Below are 18,145 nucleotides of genomic sequence, written 5' to 3'. Positions count from 1 at the left end.
AACTCCATCTTTCACTGTTGTGCTGTTCCTACCTCAAGGCACCCCAAAGACTACACAACACTGCTTGCACACACAGGTTCTGGGGGAAGAAAGCTGTATTCATTATCTTTGTGTGCAGTAAAGGTCAATTTACACTGATTAATGTATAATGCAATTTTGCTCAAGTCACATTCAGACAACATAGTCACGTGTAATCAGGATCATGAATCAATGCAGCAATAGCACAAAGCACTGGTGGGCGTTTAGGGCGAACAGAAAGGTGTGTCTGCTCCAGAGCTGGGGCAGAACAATTTGTGCCAGCAAGCGTATGAATATATAAAACTGGGAGAACAATGACACATATTAATAACTACAGCATTGAAAAAGAACAAGACAAACATACAACAAGCAGTCTTCTGGCCCCTTGTTGCACTATTTATACGGTTATCTGCAAAATACAGACAGCCTTTTGGACACACGGTGCCCTGAATGTCGCATGCAGCCCATGAATAGGACTGAGAATACACAGTGACATCTTCGTGTACCCAGCTGGATACAGCAAGTGCAGTTTAAGTCATTTTTACTTGCGCAACTTCACTGCAAACACTTAACGCAGCAGAAGCTTAGCTGTACAAGTTCTGTATTTCAAACAGATCTTGCTCCCAAGCACTTTCATTGCTTTCACAGGACTTACTTGTACAAATAGGTTAAGGTTTTTAAACCTCAGTTAATCAGCATACATTTAGACACCTTTAGGAACCACTTGCTGTGCATTAGGAATTCCATTTGCTCTGGTCTTTTCACCCTTTCATCCATCACAAGGCTACAAAAACCTTAGGTGATTTGAAAAGCCAAAACCTACCACTCCTCCCCAAACTCCCAAACCACTCCTTCCACATTCCACTCCCATGAAGGAAGTTAACAGCAAGCCACCACTCAGGACATGTGGCAGACAAAGGACATGGACAGCACGGACAAAGGATCTTCTCCACAGCATCAATAAATCCTCTTGCACTGATCTATTGTTATTACTTGTCTGCTCAGCAAACTGCAGCGTTCAAATTACAAAACAAAGTATGAGATGTGATCCACCCTACCACATCAGTTATTCGCACTCAAGGTTTCTTAGGTACTTCAACAATCCCCAAGCATCAGTCCTTGCAAGCCTTACTTACCAGTATTCATGTCCCAGTAATTTCTGTTGTCAAGGAAAAGAGAAAAAAAACTGCCAGAGTTGACCCTGTCAACTACAATGCAAGAAATGACATGCCACTTTATCTTTCAAACTTTTTTTTACTGCAAGTTCTTTGCAAATATTTGTATAGTCATTACAAAAAAATACCAAAGAAAATTTCAGTCTATTCAATTTCAGAATCATAATTTACAAAAAAATAAATAGCTTTACTCTAAAGAAGACAACTGTCTAGCATTAATATCAGCAACATCAAGTCCACATTCCCAGAGTACTGAACAGTTGGGTCCATCTGGCTTAGTTTGCCTTCTTCCAGCATTTTCCTTTAATATAAGACTAATTATAACATAAGAAACGCAACTTTTTTCCTTTCCACAAAAAACTGAACATTCAAGCAAAGATCTTGCAAATCAGACTCCACTGCTGATTGAATTCTTAGACCCCTCTAACACACAACGTAAAAACAGTAACACAGTTCTTTGCTTTTTGTTTTGGGGGTTTTTGTGTTGTGTTTTTTTTTTTTTTTTTTAAATCTACTGTAACAGAACAGTTTCTCAGAAAATTTAAGTCAACAGCAGCAGCATGAAGGGCATGTATCTTTGATATAAGGCTAATGGTCCTTGATGTGATAGAGCTTTTATTAAAGCACAGAACTCCTAAAGCCAAGGGTATTACAATCAGTATAATGCTGAGCCTGCAACCTCTGCTCAAACAAATCCCGACTTCTCAGTCTAGTCCCCCCAGGCATAACCAGGACTTTCCACCCAAGTCAGAATTCCTGAGTGAACCAGGTGTAAAACCAGGTACTGCACACTGCAACATACTAACTGCTGCAAGAGTTTGGTTTTGGAGTGATTGTCATTCCAAACATGCTTAAATACTGTTTTGAAGCTGACTGTGCTTCTTCACATCAGCACTACTGACAGAGTCTGGTGAACTTGCTGCTGTACACTGTAAACACATGTGAAACCTTTAGGAGAATGCATAAAAGCATTAACCATGTACAGTAAATGCCATAATGAGAAAATCTGGCACACATTATTTCACAAGAAAAAATCTTTGGACTATAGGACTATATGCCACAAAATGTTCCGAGTGCATCCCACAATAGATGGCTCATCAAATGAGGAATCAGCAAACAAGCAAATAGCTAGCATTTGCAGAAATACTTTAAACAAAAAAGGGGCTTCCGAACATAAGGGCAGATGAAAAGAAAAAGCTTCTCTGAACTTCTCTGGTGAACCACTCCACCTTATATTTGAGCATATAATGACAGATGTCAGGCAAGAAGAACTGAAAGTCTTTGAAGTGCTTTTGCACAATGTATGCACTTATAAAGCTGGCTAAAATCAATAGAAAGGAGAAGAAAAAAATATTGCATTTTTACGTCACTTCCATTGCTGTGCTCTGGCTGACTTCATTAGGTCTGAAACTGAACTGTGCAATTCATAACAGCCCAGGGGAAGTCATAGTTCTTTGAATGTATCATCTCCTTTTTCCCCATCATTTTCAAATCCTACACCAATCCCGAATCTTTGGCCATGCTATAGAAAATGCCTTTTTCCTGAAGGAGGCTGTCTGGGCTACCACACTCCACCACTTCGCCTCTGTCCAGGACTAAAACTCTGTAAAACAAGGATAAAACAAAAGAAATGGTCACAAGCAGGTCAGTCCAGAATGCCAAAGAGAACAGATGTATGTGTACACACAGAAATTGACTGTAGCACAGCCTCTACATGCAAGGAAAGACAGTCCAGACTGTATGAGTGAATGGAGGCTTTCATCTCTGTCCTTCCAGATGGCTTTCCTGGTCTACTTCTTACATAGCATACACTTACCTGGTCATTTGCCAGCCGACATAGACTTTTGAGTATGCTTTGAGCCAACCAGAAACTAGGTGGCAGCACTTTCTCTCAAAATAAGAGAGCCCCTGAGACCTTCCAAATCTGGAACACTATTGCCCTAACACTGTACCACATCCGCTGCTGTTAGATTCTGCTGATAAACTACCAACACAGACATAGCTTGTGCAAAGCAAAGGTACAGCTTTAATTTGGAAATTCACTATGCATGTCACTGTAGTCAAAGTTAGTTTTCGGTACAAGTGCTGCCCTTCAGCTACCTCCACCAACTGGCTCGGAACTGCACAGATGCTGCCCAGGCCCTTAAGCAGGTGCTGCTGCCTGGTGTTTCTGGCTGCAGTGACTGAATTGGGTGTTAATCTGGTGGCAGTGCTGCTGGTGCTGTGCCTGGCGCAGGCAAAGCTCTTGTCTCTTATCTTTCACTATTGACAGTGCAAAGAAAGGTCTACGAAAGTACACAATCTTATCAGTGGTCACTTTGCTCTCTGCCACAATGTGATAAAAAGGACAAGAGAGCTTAAGACTGAAGTTATAAGACAAAAACTCTGCCCTCAATCACACCGCTGCAAGGCTGCCGAGGATGAGGGAGGTCACATGAACTAAAACCAAAACTGAAGGAAAGAGAAATGTCAAATAAACTTTGGACAAAGGCAGGATCTGCCCCTCTGACTCCTTACACTGGGTGTGCCTAGTTTAGGGTATGTGCTCCTGAAAGCTCTGCTGCCTCTTTCAACTGTGCCTAAATTAGGGCAAGACCCAGGAATAGACTCCTGTTGTCCTCCTTGCCTCCCTTCCCTTCCTGGTTTGCCTGGGCAGGCATAGCATGATAGCAGTACAGCACAGGGATCTGAGCAGCTCCCCAGGCCAAGCACAACCTCTGTAAGCCAGAACAAATACACACAACCCATCCAAACCGCAATTTGAGCAGCTCTGGGGAGAAACAGCTAAAAACAATACACTGGGCAGCATTTATCTAGCACAATGATCCTCTTCTAAGTAGAGCACAATACAGGTCACACATGCCATTCTTCAAGACAGAAACACTATTACTTTACCTTGTGTAGTCCATGATTGTGTTCAGACGATGTGCTATAGTTAAAACAGTACACTCCTCAAATTGAGACTTGATCGTTGACTGTATGAGGTTATCTGTCTCGAGATCAACAGCAGCTGTGGCTTCATCCAGAACAAGGATTTTGGACTTCCTGAGCAGAGCTCTTGCCAGGCACACCAGCTGGCGCTGTCCCACACTACATAGATGGGATGGGAGGGTGGAGGAAAAGAAGTCAGAACAAGTTTGCAATATTCGTGTCGAAGCCCAGCAATTCCTGTAAGAACTCCTCTGTAGTATATGTGCCAAGAATGCAGCAAAATAGACAAGGTTCTTACTGCTTCACTACAAGGCATGTAACAGCATCTTAACTACAACAGCTCCCTCATAATGAAGTCTAGAGAATGTAATAAAAGAGTACGTTACAAATGGTTTCAGCATAACTGCATTCCTGAATCAATGCAATGTTGAGGACTGGACTTCAAATGGTTTCTGCAGATTGATCACATAATCCTGTTACAGTGCAAAAAGCAAGCTAACAACTCCCATGGAAAAGTTGCATCTATTGGGCACGAGCCATCTTAAGTTCAGAGCATCTGCTATAAATAGCAGGCTGCTGCTACTAAAATCCATTCCATGACTGTCCAAGCTGGGAAGTCCAACATCACAGCATTTTCTGAGTATTTCTTAAATTAAATTCTCAAACTTGAGAGCTTAAAGCCTGTTCAATAAAGCCTAATTGTTTGGTTGCCTGGTCACACATTAAGAATTTCCCAGATCCTCCCCAAATTCTCATACACGGAAAAAATAAACAATAACCAAACACCACCAAAAAAATAAATAAAAAGACTGCTATTGGTAGCATCTAGCTACATATTGATAAAGCAAACTGTAAGCTTTCTAGAAGTAGAAAGTCTAACTGCAGAAGGGAGGGCGCACACACACCTCTCAACTCCTGTTTAGCTCATAAGGCAATTTTCACAAGCACTGTTTCTTTGACGTACCTGAGGTTCTCTCCACCTTCAGCACATTCATGATTAAGTTTATCAGGCAGGGCTGATACAAAATTTTTCAGGTGAGCCAATTCCAAAGACCTCCAAATGTCTTCGTCAGAGTGTTGGTCAAAAGGATCAAGGTTCATACGCAGCGAGCCAGAAAATAATATTGGATCCTGGTCATAAAAAGAGGTAATTGACAATCCACACAGATCATGGCAAGTGCTCCAAAAATACTTCTTAGATAGTGAAAGGAAAACAACATGTACAGCTGCAGTTGCACATAAGCCCATCTACTCAATTTAGAAGAGACCTCATTTTTTCCAAAAACAGCAATATATTCATCCTCATCCTTATTCCTTGGGTCTTCTAGGGGTCTGACCTGTGCATCCTGCAGATTCTGGCAAACTAAGTTAGTAATTCACAAATCCAGAAAAAAAAAAAATCAGCCAATTTTTTTTTCTTTAAACTGGTCTGCTGATTTAAAGCCTGAGCACTCCCTGTCCAGTCTTCTGTCAGCAGGGACAGTTACGTCAACTTTACACCTCCTACGGAATTACACCATCTGTAAATATTTCAAGAAGTCTTTAGCCGCAGTATTAACAAAACGAATGCATTTCTTTCTTGGATATGGACAAGTACTACTTCAGAAACACTTTTGGTCTAGTAGTGCCTGACTAATGCAGAGTAATCAAATGGAGCTTTGCAAAAACACAAAGTTCCCCCACAGATTTCCAAAAGCAGCAGTACGAGAAGTCTTTTGCAGTGTGTTCACTTGTTTTTGTTGGAATGCTGCAAATGCGATTTATATAACCACATTATGGTCCTGTTTTGAATCTGAACAGGAATGTAATAAATGCTATACAGTAAGAATAAGAAGACTGGAGTCTGAATGCCCAGTTCTTGTAAAGCCACATGCCCAGATGTTTTGGGCTATCAAACCCACAGTTGCTGGACTAGACAGGGATGGTTACATGCACATTTCTGTGAGTGAAAAGTACTGTGTACCTCATAAGGTAAATATATTCCCCCCTAGTACACTGCAGAAAGTGAACTTTTACAAAATGAGCTCTGGCAATGGCAGGATTTCACACCTACCTGAGGAATGATGGTGATCTTGAACCGCAAGTCATGGAGTCCTATCTTTGCAATGTTAATTCCATCAATAATAATTTCTCCTTCAGCTGCTTCATTGATCCGAAACAAGCCTAAAGTAAGAGAGGATTTTCCAGCTCCTGTTCTTCCTACTATTCCTATCTGTTGGAAAGAAATAGGAGAACAACTTACTCTAAGGCAGGGTTAAAGCACTTGCAAGAATCTATTTGAAAGAGACACTGTCAAAAGGTTGTTATATATGTTGGGCTATCAATACCCCAGAATAGTGCAATTAACAGGGGTTGATGAAATGGGAGGGAAAAAAATATCAGTGGATATGCAAAAAAAAAAAAGAAAAAAAAAGGCAATCTCAAAATAGCAATCTACTTGCAGAAGTTTTCGATTTTTGCAGAAAGGCAGATGGAACCAGGTAGAGTGGGCCAAAGATTTCCTAACCTTTTTCTTTTTTCATTTGTGTTTCACAGCTATAATTTCTGATATGACCTTTATTTTCTCTTCTTTGGATTTATAGAAAATATACAGCAAAAGCACTCAATTACTTAAGTTTTGCTTCCCAAGTAGTCTAAAGTCTTCATCAATTGTTTTCTTTTTTTTATTAAAAAACATTTTTTAATTGGTACTTTGGTTGGTTCTTTCCTGTCATCTACATTTTCTATCCGGTCTTGGGGTAGCATGCTGCCCATATTTTGTATGTAGAAAACATGCACTCAGAAAAACAAATATCAAGTTGGATACCACAACTAAGCAAGCCTGCTAAGTATAAGTGTCTCTCGACTACTTTTTACACTGTCGTGCAAGTTCACACTAGTAGTGTAAGTCAGAGAGTGCACTCAGGACTGAGGTGCGTGCGGGCATACACACACATCTACCACAATCAGTCTGGCCAAATCCATAGGATCTACTCAAGTCCCATTTTTTTTCTTGCAGTCTCACCTTACAGCTTCTCCCTCACCAGAGCAGAGCTCCCCATTTTTACTTAGTAGTTTGTTTCCTTGAGGCTAGTAGAAACTTAACCACTCTGCAAGGCGTCAACCTCTTTGCCTATGGCAAACAGATTAGCAAAGCAGTTCAGAAGTTTCTGGGATGGGAACAACAGGTAGCACAGCCTCCTTTCCTTATGAAATGAGACCAAAAGACACTTCATGAACCCACAAAATAAGTATGTTTATCACACGATGTAGGATGTCCCTTAAAAAGAGTAAGAGCCTGCTGCAGCCACCAGTTACAGTGAGACTGATTTTAGAGAAGCTCTTCTTGCTCTCAAGGACCTAAGAGTGTCCTACAGGAGGGGGTTGGACCCCCCTTTGGCTTATGCATACATACTTCTCAACAGCAGTCATCTGCTACTAATTGAGATTCATTACCTTCTCACCCCCATTTATGGTGACATTTATGTTTTTCAGAACCAAATCCAAGTCTTCCCGGTAGCGTAAACCATAGCCTCGAAACTCAACCTTGCCCTCTTCAGGCCAGGTGCTTGCTGGGGCAGTTTGTTCAATGCTCCACTCAGCCTGAAAAAACAACACAAGCATACCTGATCATTTCCTCCCTCAGCTGGGCATAGGCTCAGAGGACGTAAGGAAAGCAATTAAGAAAAATCCTTTTAGTGTATAACTTGCAAAAGGAACTGTGATAATGATGGGACAAAAAAGGAAAAGGGCTGCCCCAAGGCAGATGAAATGGTGAATGTAGCCACAGGCTTTGCTATCACAAGTGCCACTTCCTAGATAAAGCTGCTTCTTAGGAACAGCAGAATCACAGAGGCAGCATGTATTGAGATAACCTGCTTATGCAATACCACCACCACAATAAGGAAAGCATCGGGAAGCCAGGCATGCAATTAGAAGCATTTCAACTGAGACAAAAGGTTTACAGGGTGGTAAAATAAACTGCTGCCTCAGCCTCCCACAAGGGTGGGAGAGAAGAGAGCACACTCCACCGTATTTACTGCCAGTACCAAACAAAGAGGCTTTTAATGACACAAACTCCAGTCTACTACCAGACCCTGTTCTAAGAAGGGTCCTCTTAAGGTTTGGCTACAAAAACAGTGATGTAAGTCAGATTCTCTGGAGGCAAGCATGTCAAAGAAGACCAATAGGGAATTGTGTTCTGTAGCCAAAAGGTGCACAACTGCAGATGTAATGACTTGTTAGGTGATTTGAATTAAAACAGAAAATTAAATCCTCTTTACTCCTCCCATTGAGAGCAAAAAGAGAAACACAGAAAAAATTGGTTAATCACTGAAGAAAACAAAACCAGATTTGCACAACTCCACTGCTTAACACGGGGCAGAACAGCAGATTCACTTCCTAAATAACAAGCTGTAAATATTTGGAGTATAAGAGCACCCCCAGTACACCCTTAAGACACAGCCTATCTCTAGAGATCAATGACAGCACGAAGTTCTATCAAACCCCTCAGCTCAGAGGACAAGCTTTTACAAGCATTAAGGCAACCATTGCTTTCTTACAGACTTGGTCGTAACACCCAGGTAGGCTGCATGCAACCTCATGTCGAATGATACAGCCACATGTCCTAGAAACATCCACCAAGTGCCAGCTGTGGTGGACGACCCACCGTACCTCCTTCTCCATTTCAGCATATTCTTTGACTCTTTCTACAGCAACAATGTTGGTTTCCAGTTCTGATGACATACGAACTAGCCAGTTTAAGTATGCTGTAATCTGCAAGAGAAGAAGTTTAAAAAAGCAGTTTACACTGAGCACGTTACCTGCAATTAAAAAAAGAATCAAACAAAAAACTCGCACAACCGAAGGACTGCAAGTTCATGGAATGTACAAACACAGATATGATTTTGGTTAATTAGTGCTGGACAGGAGAGAAGTCCAAATGCCTTTAACATGCATAGGATGAGTTGTCTTAGTCACATCTCCTCACACATGCAGGGCACAGAAGGAACCTCCCCCATTTTTCCAGATGTTTTTTATTTGTAGGGTTTATTCTCTTTCTGTATTCCTTACGTTAGTTTTCCCTCTGAAGCTTGACCAAGAACTTGGCTTTCTGATGCAGTCTGACAATTTAGAGCTTTTTTTGTTTAACAGTAAAATTACCTGCAGCGAATAGGACACTGAAAGGCCAACCAATCCTGGACTGAGCTTGTTGCGTGCAATCACTGCAAACAATGCTGCAAAGAGAACAATACAGTTCCCCACGTACTCCAGTCGGACAGCCAACCACCTGCAAGACAGAGAAGACATCATGCATCTTACCAGTAACTCATCCACAGAGAATTAGGAATGCAGTCAACCAATGTTGTCACACATCTTGCTTTTTAGCAATATGGCATCTGAGTACTGCCAGTGACATCGCAACTGTAAGGTATTTGGGGTCCTACTCCAGCAGCATGCAAACCTAGAGGCATCCAAAATGAATAAATTCTTTAGGGACATTAATTCCTGTTTTAGTTCAGAGAGCAGATGTGGTTACGTTGGGATTAGTGAGTAAGAGTTTTTATAAATCCTACCCAGAAGGCAGGAACTCTTAGAAAGAACAGAAATTCAGAATCACCCTTAATTCTATCACACAAGTTTAAGCAAAAAGAAACATCCACAACGGCTTCCCTACCCTGGACAAATACACTGACAGCTGATTGGTAAGGCAGACAGGCAATAGCACCATACCCTCGCTTTGTAACTTCCTTTCAATATTTCAACTCCACTATTACCTGTTTGCCACAATGCTTGGATAATAAGCTTTCTGATTTTCATCCACTTTCATGTCATTCTGCTTTATGAAACGTTTCTGCTCCTCAAAGGCTCGGATTACACTGACTCCCAGGAGGGTCTCATTGAAGTGAGAATACACAGGAGAACGACTGACAGACTCAAGGCGTTTGAGCTGGCGAGAAGTAGCCACATAAAATCTCTGCAAGTCAGAATACGAAAATTACGGTTATGTCCAGATTACATTTGACAAGACAGAAGGAATCATGTGAGAGTTCCCTGCCATTTAGGCTGTTAGTTACAGAGATTCAACATATATTCAGAAATACATGCCTTCTCCAACACTTCAGGCCTAAAAAGATCACACTACATACATAAAGACAGTCTTTAAACAACTGCCAACCAAACCGTATCATGTGATAGCCACTTTCTTTTTGGAAACTTAAACAGTACAAAACTGAGACTCTGAATTGTGCCTCATTGCCTTTATGACTTACTAGTGGAGCTTTACAGATTCGCTAATTCAAGAATCAAAGCCATAAATCAGCTCCTTCTCTCACATTTGTACTCCCTCTGCCAGATTCCTAGCAGTAAAGCAGAGTGAAGCAAGCACATCCTGCCTGCATAAGACAGGAGTGAAAAGCTGCCTTTGCTTCTCTTGATTAGTAAACAAGTTTCTGACAAAACAGGCACGAGCAGGAAAGTATATATAATTTTCTGAAGGTCTTCCCAACCCTTTCATTTGGGAGAAAGCTTTAGAAAAGTTCACAGATTTTTCATAAATGGGCTCAAAGCAACGAGATATATGCAGTTTGCCTCAAAATCTAATGGCATTTTATAAAGCCTGCTTAGGTATTAAAGTATTACCTCTTGCACACAGAAGTCATTCTACACTTGACAACAAAAGGAAATGCTCTGCTGCAGTTAATCAATAAGCCATGCAAAACACCGTCAGTCAAGCATGACAAGTCAAACATACTGAAACCAGACCTATTCCAGAGTGAGAACACAACTGTCTTAAGTAGAGGACATGTAACTGCTGGTCCAGATGACCTTGGCCAAGCCCCTACCTGCACAAACAAGTAGACAAGTCCCAGAGGTGGAATAATGACAGCAGCTATAGGTGTGGCCAGCAAAATGATGATGCAAGCCCCAATGACATTAAACGTTGAGCCCATGAACATCTTGATGATTGGTGGAATAGTGGAGTCAATGGTATCTATCTCCTTAGAGAAACGATTCACCAGATTTCCACTGGGTGTACGTTCAAAGAAACTCATTGGAGACCTGAGGACATTGTGCAGCAGGTTAAGGTGCAGATGTCGTGAAGCAAATATTCCCCCTATTGACACAACCATCGAGTAGCCAAATACAGCAATACCTGGAACAGAAGACTTGTTTTTAACTGCTCTCATCTATCACACAAAACATTTTCCTTCATTTTGTCATCACGCAGAATTAGCACATATCTAGTACAATAATCCCGAGAATTGGAGTTCACTACCGTTAGACTTGGCAATTATTTAAATAAATTTAAAAACTTTTTCAGTGAAAACAGCACATTTCTCTCATGGAAGTATTTTTCTCCATTAAAAAAAAAAAAAAAAAAAAAGTGGTGTGTAATACAATCAGAGAAAACGCCGGCCTATGCAGCTCAGCAAGACCACAGCAGCATAGCTAAGGCCTCCTGTGATATACTGTCCCTGCAAGCCAGGCAAGCGCACTTTTTTGACAGGCCAAAGGGCCATTTCTCAGATCAGATGTTTTGTCGCATGGCTTATCAGTCTACTTGCAACCACTTTTGTTCTTGTTTTGCATGAATGAAAGAAGAACAAATTCAGTAACTAAACAGACTGAATAGTTTTATATGTCAGTTTACTTGTTGTTGGTTTTAACAAGTTATCTGTCTTTCTATGAAATAAAAACTCAGGACTTAGAAAACTGCTGCTGCAGTTCTGGGGATACAAGAGCATTAGAAACATTCTGAACCAGCTAATAGTACAATAGGTAAACCAGGCAAACCTTGAGAAATTCCCAGTGCTCCATACACTCCCAGTCTGACATTTGTATACTGCTGTGTTCCATTGATAACAGGATCATCTGTCCATAAACTCAGCCAGTAGTTGGAAGCCAGGGAGGCTACATGGTTACACATGAAGAGGAAAATGCTCAAAAAAGAGATAAAGAGTCCAATAGCTTTCATGTAGTCCCAATATACTGTTGCCTTTACCTGAAGACAGAAGGGAGGAAAAATGTGTTTATATATATATTTATTTATTTCTTTACATATTCATTTTGCAGATGAAGTTTCAAAGCCAGCAAGTTCCCTTTTCTTCAACCACTATTTAAAGTTAGCATTCCTGCATCAAGCCAGACAAACATGACAATTACATGCTAGAAAGCCACTGACCTGGAACACAAGTTGCAAGATGTTCTGTGGATATGTGCCAAACCCAGTATCCCTCCAGGGCAGGCACACATCATCTTTCCCTTGTCTTCCAAGGGAAGGAAAGGGAGAGCGCTGCTTGAAGTAACACAGAGCATCTGTGGCAGAGCCAAGAACTTCACTGGGGAGGTTCCAGATTTTGTCTCTCTCTTTTTACCACAAGATTATATATCCTTTAATTAAACCCTTGCTTCATATAGCTTGTATTCTATGATCTATTGTAAAACAGGACTCCAGCAACATTGCTAGGAGGTATAACTACCATTTTCCCAGCAACCACACTCTCCAGTTTCTCAGAAAGCCCTTGGTTACCCTTGGATTAGATACTTGTGTCTACAGTGGAAAATTGGCTTAAATTCAGCTGAGTCAATTCCAGCTCCTTACACTGAAGGATAAATTTCACCAGGTCACCTAATTTGTTACAACTTTGCAACCTCTTTCTAAAAAAGAGCAAACTGCAAGTTTGCCATTTCTTTCAAGCTTTGATGTGGTTAGACTCATCATCTTAAGCTGAGGTTTTGATGTCAACATTCTTTCTGCAAGCAAACCTGGGGCTCTGCTCTGGGACCAGAGACCATAGCAACACTTTCATGAAGTGCTGCACAACAAGCAGCGAGCCCCACAATCCTCTCAGCTCTTTCTCACCCCAACTACATGCTCTTCAGAAGCTTTTTTTTTTTTTTTTTTCTCCTCACGTGGAGTTTTCTGAAACTGAAAGAGAATGCAGGAAGTGGGAACAGGAGACCTTACCCTCCCGGTCTTTGCTGTGTCAGCCTCCGTCAATTTCCAGGAATTCTTTTCTGCAAGTGGCTTCTGGAGCTCTGCTGTGCTGCTCTGGTGCTGTGACTTCCCAGTCTCTCTGCTATATGTTGAAGAGTTGCTGAGCTGCCTGTTAAAAATACTTATTTTTAGTCTTGGAAAATACAGGCCAAGCGTCTGCTTCACAAATAGACCTCGATAGCCTATGGCTACAAGTCACTAGCTTGCATTAGTCTGGTGATAATCTATCTCCTAATAGCCATCATCTGGAAAGTGATAACCACTGCTTCTGTCCTCCCCCCCCCCTCACTGCACGCTCCTAATCCTCCTGGCACTCACTTCTCAAGTACTCATTTCCAGATACAAGCTAACTGGCTAGGCACACAAATAGATCTTGGTTGAACGATCAAACTCCAGAAAGAAAAATGCCATGGTGAACATCAACATCATCATAAACAGTACTGCTGTTAAAATGCTAAAATTTTACCACCACAGGCAACAAAACAGGCAATTTTACTCACGGGCACTCATTACCTTCCAGAAATACAGTATTCCTAGAGTGCCAGAAGAATAAGGCATTGGCTGTAAAATGATTTTGGGAAGGTACTGTCAGTGATTGCCTTGGGACTCTCTCAAGTGTAACAGCAGCTGTATTATGTCAGGGTAAAGGCCCATATAGCACTGCTTGCTACCTTTCAGTGGTCAAACCCTTGCAAAGACTACTAAAAGCAGTGTAGACAATACAGTACTCGCCACTTTATGTGAGCCAAATCCATGGTATCTCATAACAATGCAATGGTTTCTGTGCATGGAAAGTTGAGAAGCCTGAGAGTAAGTCACCATGATAAGAGAAAGGAGTGTATTTGTCTTTAGATTAACTTTATACACCTGGTAAAACCATGCCAAGGTGTTCCGCTTCAGGCTGCGTTAACTGAGTTGCCTTCCACACCAAACCGTGCAAATTCCATGTGTATCTAACAAATGCGCTTACAGTGCTCTGAGGTCAGAACACCCAAGACTGGAAGACTTCTTCAACAGCAATTGTCAGTGCCACACTGTGCAGGGGCTGGGATACCAAGCTGCACACAGCAATTGGCTGAGCCTAGAAACTTCAAGGTCAGCCAAGAATCACAAGTGTAAACTCTGAAGTACTAAAATGGAGCATGTGTATATTGCAGCTGTAGGTAAATATTTCTTCCAATAAATTAATACTGCTAGGTCATATGGTAGGTGCTCCTCTGCACACCCACAAAGAAGCTCAGGAAGACAATGGCAGGAAAGCAACCTTCTGAACGGCTCCCAGGGCCACCACAGGAACCATCGGCCCATCAAAGGCCCATTTACACAAGCCCAGAGGAGCAAAAACGGGTCAGCTGTGGGACCATGGACATCCTAGCCATCCCTGTATGCACATATGCAAGACAGCCTGTACCAGCAGCAGGAGCAGGGCTGCAGCCTCAGGGGCTTAGCAAACGGATGGATGGCTGGGATCCAGCAGCAGCTGCTAAGCAAACTGTTTGAGCTCAGCTACTGGAGGGATCCACCTTGTACATATATGTAATACAGTCTGACTTGTGAACCTGCATCCTGCTCAGCCAGAGAGGGGAACTGGATGAGGTCACTGGTGCCCTTTCCTTTGTGTGGTTGCTCTAAATGTTTGAGCCGCGTGGCCTGTCATGCATATCCATGCTATGTGTGTGCGTATGCTTGCTAGGAAGGCATCTTCAGCCACACTACTGGCTGCACCTTGAGCCATGCATCAGCACCAACCTCACCCCTTTCAGGCTGCTGTGCGTGGCATGATAGATTTTCCTCCCACAAATAATATAAATACCAAGTTACTGTTTGTCCATGTCTGAGTAAAAGGACAGAAAATTAAAACAAAACACACACAAAAAAAAAGAGTGCACACCTATGCATCAACTTTCCAGGGGCTTCATTCACAATCACTCCATTTTCTACAGGCTTTCCTTCCTTTCCAGATGGACTATTTGCATCTAGGGGGGGGAAACAAAACAGAAAGTAAATTAAATATGAAAATGGTAGGAAGAGACATAAAGGTTTAATTACAATTGAAAATGCCAGGTGCAGCCCCAGTGTGCAAACAAAGGGGAGAACACAACTGAGTATTTACATATGCTAACAGATAATTGATTAGATGAGCAAATCAGCATAGTTCCACCCCCAACAGGATTAGTTGACAAGACAAAGAATATTTTTCTATTTTGCTACCAAATGTAGGTCAGCAATAACAACTTAACATAATTATGAGAACATACTTGATGTTAAAGCACACAATACCAAGTCACGCTATGACTCATGGTGAAAAAAACACTCCAACCATCTTCTGTTTTGCAAACCACATTGTTAATACTGTTAATTATTTTCATTTCACAAAACAGTAAGACGACACTCTAGCAAATGGAGTGCAGCTATATGAACAGATGGCAGGTGACATTAACTTCGAGCCTTCCTGCAAAACAAGGCAGGAAGCAAGGTACAGAAGTCCCCTGTTTTTAAGCAACCATAGGAATCAGATTCATTTAGGCAGAGATGTTTCTATGAATGTCACTGAAGAAAAACAAGTTTTTTTACCCCATTTATAACAAGATGTAGAACACACATCGAATTGCTTAACACTTCACAAAACCTGTCACCCTGAATTATTAAGCTTTCTCTTACAAATTCAGTTCAGTGTAATACATTGTCACGAACAAAATTCCTAGGTTTGAGTTATGTCATCACTTCCTAACACTAACAATGACAAAAAGGGAAAGCTTCAATGACTTAGTTCTTATTTTTAATTATATGAATAAGACCAAACAAACACGAGACTGTTATTTGAAGCACTTGATACATTTTCTTCTGAAGGGCTCTCATATGGGAACAGCAAGGATTCCAGCGTCACTGAAGCTCTAAACCCACGTGAACAAAAGCAAAACCACAAGTAAACTTTCCTCCTTTAACAGTTCTTACATTTGATTCCTTCTTGCAGGCTACAAAGGTTTCACGCTTATACTGCATTTACCTCTTTTGAGAGAAAGGTACTAAAGATTGCCATAGTAAATCTGGTGCATGCACCTAAGGTGTAACAGATGCATAGGGAACAGGGATAGTGTGTGAATACCCATACAAGAACAAAAGGAACCTCCAGGGATCGATCCTGAGTGCTCCCTCTCGGGGTACACTCACTACACTCCTAAATCCAGAGGGGGAGATGCACCTTTAAAGGTTATTCAAAGCTTGCTCGTGAAAGTAACATAAAGATACACTGCTAGCATCAGTTATCGACAAATTGACGCTCCAGTTATTGTAGTAGCATAGAAACAAGCAACATGCAACCCAAGCCAATGCCTTATGTTATGTAGCTCAAGTTCTAATAATGACTCAATCTCTTCTGTAAAGTTCAGCTACTTGCATTGCTCCACTACAAGCACTAGTAAAAACCCAAGGCAAAAAAGTAGTTACCTGTCTCCAGAGGTTGAATCGTTCCTTCTAATGAAGGATCTGAGTCTAAAAGCATAATAATTAACTTTTTCCAGAACACACAAAACCAGTTTTCAACCTTTACAAGCACAAATGCATAAAAGTAGCATGGCCTAAACCACAAAGACATACAGAAGCACAAGGCAGGATCAAATTTACTGAAATGGATCTCCTTTTAATCCCACCTCTTGCATTAAACCATAAAAAGGCAACTTTGAGGAAAAAAATTCACTATGTGGCTGCAAGTGACAGATCACAAAACTTCCTTCAAGACACACATTAATGGGGGGTTAGAAAGTGTTCTGCTACTGTCTTGCTTTAGGTACAGAACTGCCGTGAGAGGAGACCTGTGGCAGCAAAGACTTCCTTAGTCCCACCTACTGTGTAGTTACCAATCGCCACCCCGCAAGGGCAGATTAGTAAGGACCAGGGGGATACTCCCCTCTTCCAAGCTTCTACCAGCACTCATCTTGAATCAGCATTTTCTTCTGCCATCTGGAGACTGCAAAGCTTTTACCTTATGAAAGAGAAGAGCTGCATTTTGCTAGCAGATGAATTAAGAGGAAGGGAGGTTATTTCCTGAGCCAGGCAGGTGCTTCCCAAATGACCACTGGGGCCGACTCCCCAGCATTTGGAACTTCTCACTATTTAACTCTTGCCTTGCATGGAGTCAAAATGTAGAGAAGCAGTCAAAAAGGAGAGAAGCACCTAGCCCTACCGCAGGGCACTGGAAGAAGCTATCCTAACTACCAATTGTAGTGCTGTTGAGCCCAACTCAGCTTTACGCTGTTATAAAGAGGCTCAGCCCCAAAATACAGGTGTGCTGGGCTTTACTGGGAGACAGTCCTGATCATGAAGGCGTAATGCTTTCCTTTGCTGATGCGAAACCCCAGCCCATAATGCAAAAGTGGCCATGTTTATTATGAAACACACACTACTACCTCGTTTATAATACAAAAATAATGAACAAGGAAGCTATCTTCTTTTCAAACTTAGCACTTTTTACATTATTTCTCAATTGCAGCTGTAAGGGGGAAAACAGACAATTTTACAGAAGCCAAACAAGGCTCTGTCAATCAGATTCATGTTTTCCACTGCTCAGATTTCAACTTTGCGCTAGGCAACAGCTGGAACTTGGGGAATCAAGTCCACAAAATGTAAGGGGAAAAAAAAAAAAAAAAAAAGACTTTCAAATTGAATGCCTACAAGTGACAGATCAAAAAAGTTCCTTTCGAAATATACAAGACCTAAGCCCTACAGGCCAGACCCTTAACAGTTCTCAGAGTACTTTTACTCCCCTTTCTCTCCACACTGAAGCCAAGTCAGCCTGTTGTACTGACAATCCTAATATAAAAACTGAGCTGAGAGTCACAGAGCCAAATGCTGGGGAGACAGCCTAAACCCACATTGCTCTCTATCAAGTACAGCCTACAGATTGCAATGCAGATTTAGATTTAATTGTGCTGTACACTTCATCTTTCAGGCACTGTAGTTAAGACCAAAGGTAAACCACAGTTCAAATATTTCAACCATAGTTCAAATACATAGTTTCAAATATTTCAACCTTGTGGGCTGG

At 41.5% G+C, this 18,145-nt stretch overlaps 1 protein-coding gene across 3 annotated transcripts in view; it reads right to left on the bottom strand.

The window, feature by feature from the left end:
• Positions 1 to 1,267: 1,267 nt before the first annotated feature.
• The window catches only part of ABCC1 (ATP binding cassette subfamily C member 1 (ABCC1 blood group)), a 55,764-nt gene continuing 38,886 nt past the window's right edge, over positions 1,268 to 18,145 (bottom strand). For 2 of the 3 annotated variants that reach the window (XM_084295791.1, XM_084295792.1), the window contains exons 20-32: positions 16,552 to 16,596; positions 14,996 to 15,080; positions 13,075 to 13,213; positions 11,901 to 12,108; positions 10,949 to 11,259; positions 9,881 to 10,080; positions 9,267 to 9,393; positions 8,778 to 8,879; positions 7,560 to 7,706; positions 6,178 to 6,336; positions 5,089 to 5,255; positions 4,089 to 4,283; positions 1,268 to 2,796 (exon numbers count right to left, since the gene is read on the bottom strand). In XM_084295791.1, coding sequence (XP_084151917.1) covers positions 2,688 to 2,796; positions 4,089 to 4,283; positions 5,089 to 5,255; positions 6,178 to 6,336; positions 7,560 to 7,706; positions 8,778 to 8,879; positions 9,267 to 9,393; positions 9,881 to 10,080; positions 10,949 to 11,259; positions 11,901 to 12,108; positions 13,075 to 13,213; positions 14,996 to 15,080; positions 16,552 to 16,596 — 1,994 coding nt within the window. In that variant the 3' untranslated portion in view covers positions 1,268 to 2,687. The remainder of the gene's footprint in view (positions 2,797 to 4,088; positions 4,284 to 5,088; positions 5,256 to 6,177; positions 6,337 to 7,559; positions 7,707 to 8,777; positions 8,880 to 9,266; positions 9,394 to 9,880; positions 10,081 to 10,948; positions 11,260 to 11,900; positions 12,109 to 13,074; positions 13,214 to 14,995; positions 15,081 to 16,551; positions 16,597 to 18,145) is intronic. The other variant, XM_084295793.1, reaches the window with a different exon arrangement.

This window comes from Netta rufina, assembly GCF_964035555.1.
Source record: "Netta rufina genome assembly, chromosome: 15".
NCBI lineage: Eukaryota > Metazoa > Chordata > Aves > Anseriformes > Anatidae > Netta > Netta rufina.
This window is presented reverse-complemented; position numbering and strand designations above follow the sequence as displayed.